Here is a 5,000-nt window from a genome sequence, read left to right on the forward strand (position 1 = left end):
TAGATATACTTTGTGTATCTCATATATGTATGAAACAATCAATTCTCAATAAATAAAATACACTATACACATTGCTTGCAAAGTGTTTATGTGAATATTTCTCGGGAATGGGGTCCATAGCTTTCATAAGATTCTTAAAGGGGTCCGTGCAAGGTACTTTTAAACTACCTTGGGTCCGTGACTAAAAATGACAAGAACCACAGCTCTAAAATATAAAAAAATACGTATAAGACCATTTCACGAAGAAAAACAGAATAATTTTTATAACTATAAAAAATGGTCAGAGGGAATAACGAAGCACAAGCCCTCCCCTGCCTACTCACCTGTACATTCCGCAGAGGACTTTTAACTGGCTTGACGGACGAAGCGCGGCGCCTCTTGAGGGACTGGCGGATGGACGGGCTACGCGTGAGAGCCACCGGGGACATGCTGGCCAGGTCTTCAATAATATCCTGGCTGAACTCCGAGAGGGCTTCGCCTTCAAGGAGGGCCGCATCGACCTCAGCCTTCCCCTTTTGGGGGCTGCTCTTGTTCTCTGCTGTGGGAGGGGGACGCAGGTTATTAATTGTAATAGTGAAAAGATAAAGGATAAAAATAGATAATTATAAAATGATAACAGTAATGTTGATATCGATATTAATCATCATTTTTATAATCATTGTCACCATCATCAGTATTGCGACTCTAATGTTAGTGATATAATAACGAAAATAACATCTTGATGCTAAAATGCCTAAGGAAAAGAGGAAGCCGAACTTATGTTTATTTACTAACCAAAAGTAAAAATCTAGCATTTTCAAAATACGCCACCGTAATGCAAACGTCAATGAAAAAAAAGAGATGCCATAAATAAAAAATAACTCACTCCAAGATCATCACAACATGAAAGTACAATTAAGTATCATGCTGTGACAGCTAATGTCAGAATTTGACAGGACACCAAAACAGAGGCCGCGGTAGCCGAGTGGTTAGAGCATCGGACAAGACTGTCACGACGGCAATCTGAGTTCGAGGGGTCGAGTCACCAGCCGGTGCGTTGTTCCCTTGGGCAAGGAACTTCACCTCGATTGCCTACCTAGCCACTGGGTGGGCAAGCCAGCCCAAGTCAATGCGGCTCCCAAGCCCCGGTAAATAGAGAAAATGATTACCTAAAAGGTGAAACCGGCATTCTCTGTGGAAAGGAACTGGGGACCCTACTACGTACTCACTCCAAGATCATCACAATATGAAAACTACAATTAAGTATCATGCTGTGACAGTCAATGTCAAAATCTGACAGGGCACCATACAATAATAATAATAAAGATGAAACAGAAGTTACCTTTTTCCTCTTGCGGTTTGACTTGAGCTGTGACAAGATTGTAATAAAGCCCTTGCAGCTTCATCAGTTCATTGTGAGTTCCCACTTCCTCAATCTTCCCTTTGTTGAAGACTACGATCTTATTTGCAGGTTTAATGGTGGACAGGCGGTGCGCCACGACCACTGTTGTGCGCCCTTTCCTTACCTGTTGGAAAACGCCTTTTGGTGTAAGTTCAGTATTATAGATATAAAACAAAGCGAAAGCTACTTTGAATCTTACTTTTTTGGTTTTGTTTTCCTACTTTATATACAAAAAATACCATTGCTAGGAGCATAGCAACATATTTCCAACTACTATCAAGACAAAATAATGGACAATTTACATCTTGTGCGTTTCAGTCATACAACTTATCTTTATTACATCATGCTACATGTCATAGTCATATAAGCGCCTATCAACAAGAAATACTAAGATGTAAGATTTCATTTACCTACATACTTGCTAGCAAAACACACATGCATGTGTGTGTGTGTGTGTGTGTGTGTGTGTGTGTGTGTGTGTGTGTGTGTGTGTGTGTGTGTGTGTGTGTGTGTGTGTGTGTGTGTGTGTGTGTGTGTGTGTGTGTGTGTGTGTGTGTGTGTGTGTGTGTGTGTGTGTGTGTGTGCGCGCGCGCGGTGTGTGTGTGTGTGTGTGTCTGTCTATGGCAAAATGTGTGTGTGTGTGTTTGTGTGCATGTGTGTGTATGCATGTGTGTCTGGGCGTGTTCGTGTGCGTGTGTGCATGCGTGCGTGCGTGGCCTCACCAACCTTGTCGAGCGCCTGCTGCACAACCGCCTCGCTCTGTGTGTCCAGCGCCGACGTGGCTTCGTCCAGGAGCAGAATCTTGGGCTGCCTGATCAGCGCTCGCGCAATGGCAATCCGCTGCTTCTGCCCCCCCGACATCTGGCTTCCTCGCTCGCCGACGTTTGTTTCGTATTGCTGTAGAAAAGGTGGACTGACTGTCAGTTCCCTGTTTCTGATGATTCAAACTTCCTTTGAATCAAGCTCTCACATAGCTTTAACTACAGTAAATTCAGAATTATAAAAATTGAGTCTTTTCAGATTTGCTCAGCCACACGATCGGAAACAAGATTTAGTCACAGAAATGCAAGTGATATCCCCTCACCTTCGGCAATTTCATGATGAAGTCATGAGCATTGGCCTCTTTGGCCGCTGCCTGAATATCCTCCATGGAAACGCCTTCGCGGCCGTACCTTATGTTCTCGGCAACGCTGGTCGCAAAGAGGACCGGCTCCTGGCCCACAACCCCAATCTGGTCTCGCAACCAACCGATGTTCAAAGTCTTTATTTCACGGCCATCTAGGAACACCTGAGTGTATGAGGTTCCTTGTATTTAGATCGGATCTTTTATTTAAAGGAAAATGCACGTATATGCATGCACAACTTTCATTGTTCTATACAAATACACATACACACGCAATCCACACACAAAAAAAATATATATAAAATTCGTTCACCTATGCAAAACTCCTATCTTCCTGTAACTTACGTGACCATCCAGTGGGTCATAGAACCGTTGTATGAGCTGGATACAGGTTGATTTCCCGCAGCCGGAGGAACCCACCAAGGCCACAGTCTGCCCCGGTTCTATGCTTAGAGACACGCCCTGCAACACTCTCACGTCCGGTCTTGATGGGTAGTTGAAGCGGACATCTTTGAACTCTGAAAAAATGAAGATGCAATGAAAGGTACAGAAACACGAAAAGGTGACAATCAAATACATTCATACACATCAATATGTAACATGAGGGTGAAAATCTCTCTGAATCTACCATATCGGTCGCAGACGAGCCGGAAGATAAGTTACCAATCATCCCCTTCACAGAAGGAGGCTTTTCTCCATCGGAGCTGGTAGGGTCGATGGCCGACTTTCTTTCAATGATATCAAAGATTGTTGCAGCCGCTCCTCTGGCTACACTGAAGGCTTCAATATATGGAGCTGCTTGACCAACATTCATAGCACCCATTAGCACACTGAAGAATACCTATAAGATGGAGTTGTTCAGTTATAGTCCCTAACTTTGACTCAAAAATTACAATATTCGTCTAGGCATTTAGACTTGGCGACGCCCAGAGCTATATGAGGCTCGGAAGTCCCTTGTAAAGTCAAAATAAAGGTCTAATAAAACTTGAAAACATTAATATCTTTTGATGAATAGCATAAATAAACGAATAGCTTATATGATTGCTATGTACATCAAAATATGGCCACCCCTCAAAATGGGAGAACCTATGCTGTGGCTTATTCAGTTTCAACATAAAATCGGCCTTTCCTGGAGGAATCAATAAATTCAAACTATATTTTTATGAGACTTATCTTCGCCAGGAAACACCCTCCATGCATTAAAGAGGACTAAAGGTCATGCAGTAACAATATTACTATATTATTGAAAGTTGCATCATTAAACTCTACTGATATCTTACTATTTAATGTTGTACAAAATAAGTGCATTTGTGCGTTTTTGCAGTATATATGAGAAAGTATATAAAACGATTCTGATATACTGACCCTTTCCTACAATTATAAAAACAGTTTGTATAAGCATAGGAACTTCCATTTCCTAAACAACTTAGTAATATAAAAAAGAGAAGCTAATTTTTCTTGTAATTGCATCTTTTGATTCATTAGTAATGTTTAAACATTTTAATGCATATTAATGCCAAGCTTAGATGACTGGATTTGCAAATGTTAAACACTAGCATGGACCATAAAGAATATAACACCAGACCAAAGACCTAAACCCTCTTAGCTCACAATGATAAGATTGGAGGGGTTGAAATTGCTATTCGGATCCGTCCTTGACTCTAGAATGAGGCCGGTGCCGTAGTAAAAGGCCAGAGCGTACGCCGCGTAGATCAGGAACCACATCAAGCCCATGCCCACGCCCGTCACGAGGCCTCGCTTCACGCCCGCTCGCTTGGCGTGCACAAGGTTGGCATCGTACCTATGACACACGGGACGAATGTAAAAGGTCATTTATATATTTATATCTATATCTGTCTATCTATTTATCTATCTACACATATATCTATCTATCTATCTGTCTACACACACACACACGCACACACACACACACACACACACACACACACACACACACACACACACACACACACACACACACACACACACACACACACATATATATATATATATATATATATATATATATATATATATATATATATATATATATATATATATATGTAAGTGAAAAAAATATATATAGATATCTATGTATGTATGTATGTATGTATGTATGTATGTATGTATATGCATGTATGTATACACACACACACACATACATACCACGCGTATATTCTAAAATACATATAAGATCGATGCTAATATAATGTGAAAAGATATGAAATACAGCCATGCTAGAGCACTTTCTTTTACCACTCAGATAAAAAAAAATGATTTCAAATATCAGATATATGCTAATACATTGTGGAAAAGCATAAAAAAGAATCTTGATGAAAAAACGTTTACCTTTCTACTTCTTTAGCTTCTCCTCCAAAGGCAACCACTGTCCTGATGGCTGATATCACTTCCTCTGCGATGCTGCCTGCCTTCGCATACTCTTTCATTTCTACTGATGTTAAGCTAGACTGAACCTGAAGCAAATGAAAATGTAAA

At 40.8% G+C, this 5,000-nt stretch overlaps 2 protein-coding genes across 2 annotated transcripts in view; one reads left to right on the top strand and one right to left on the bottom strand.

Annotated features, from left to right (window-relative positions):
• LOC119595133 (ATP-dependent translocase ABCB1-like) overlaps positions 1–5,000 on the top strand; it is a gene marked incomplete in the record, with an annotated part of 48,295 nt that overhangs the window by 13,100 nt on the left and 30,195 nt on the right.
• LOC119595132 (ATP-dependent translocase ABCB1-like) overlaps positions 150–5,000 on the bottom strand; it is a 6,621-nt gene continuing 1,770 nt past the window's right edge. The window contains exons 5-12 of the mRNA XM_037944301.1: positions 4,854–4,978; positions 4,116–4,305; positions 3,168–3,345; positions 2,850–3,022; positions 2,466–2,669; positions 2,108–2,278; positions 1,322–1,505; positions 150–538 (exon numbers count right to left, since the gene is read on the bottom strand). Of these exons, the coding sequence (XP_037800229.1) occupies positions 165–538; positions 1,322–1,505; positions 2,108–2,278; positions 2,466–2,669; positions 2,850–3,022; positions 3,168–3,345; positions 4,116–4,305; positions 4,854–4,978 (1,599 nt within the window). The 3' untranslated portion in view covers positions 150–164. The remainder of the gene's footprint in view (positions 539–1,321; positions 1,506–2,107; positions 2,279–2,465; positions 2,670–2,849; positions 3,023–3,167; positions 3,346–4,115; positions 4,306–4,853; positions 4,979–5,000) is intronic.

Source organism: Penaeus monodon, chromosome 35 (genome assembly GCF_015228065.2).
Source record: "Penaeus monodon isolate SGIC_2016 chromosome 35, NSTDA_Pmon_1, whole genome shotgun sequence".
NCBI classification, from domain to species: Eukaryota; Metazoa; Arthropoda; class Malacostraca; order Decapoda; family Penaeidae; genus Penaeus; species Penaeus monodon.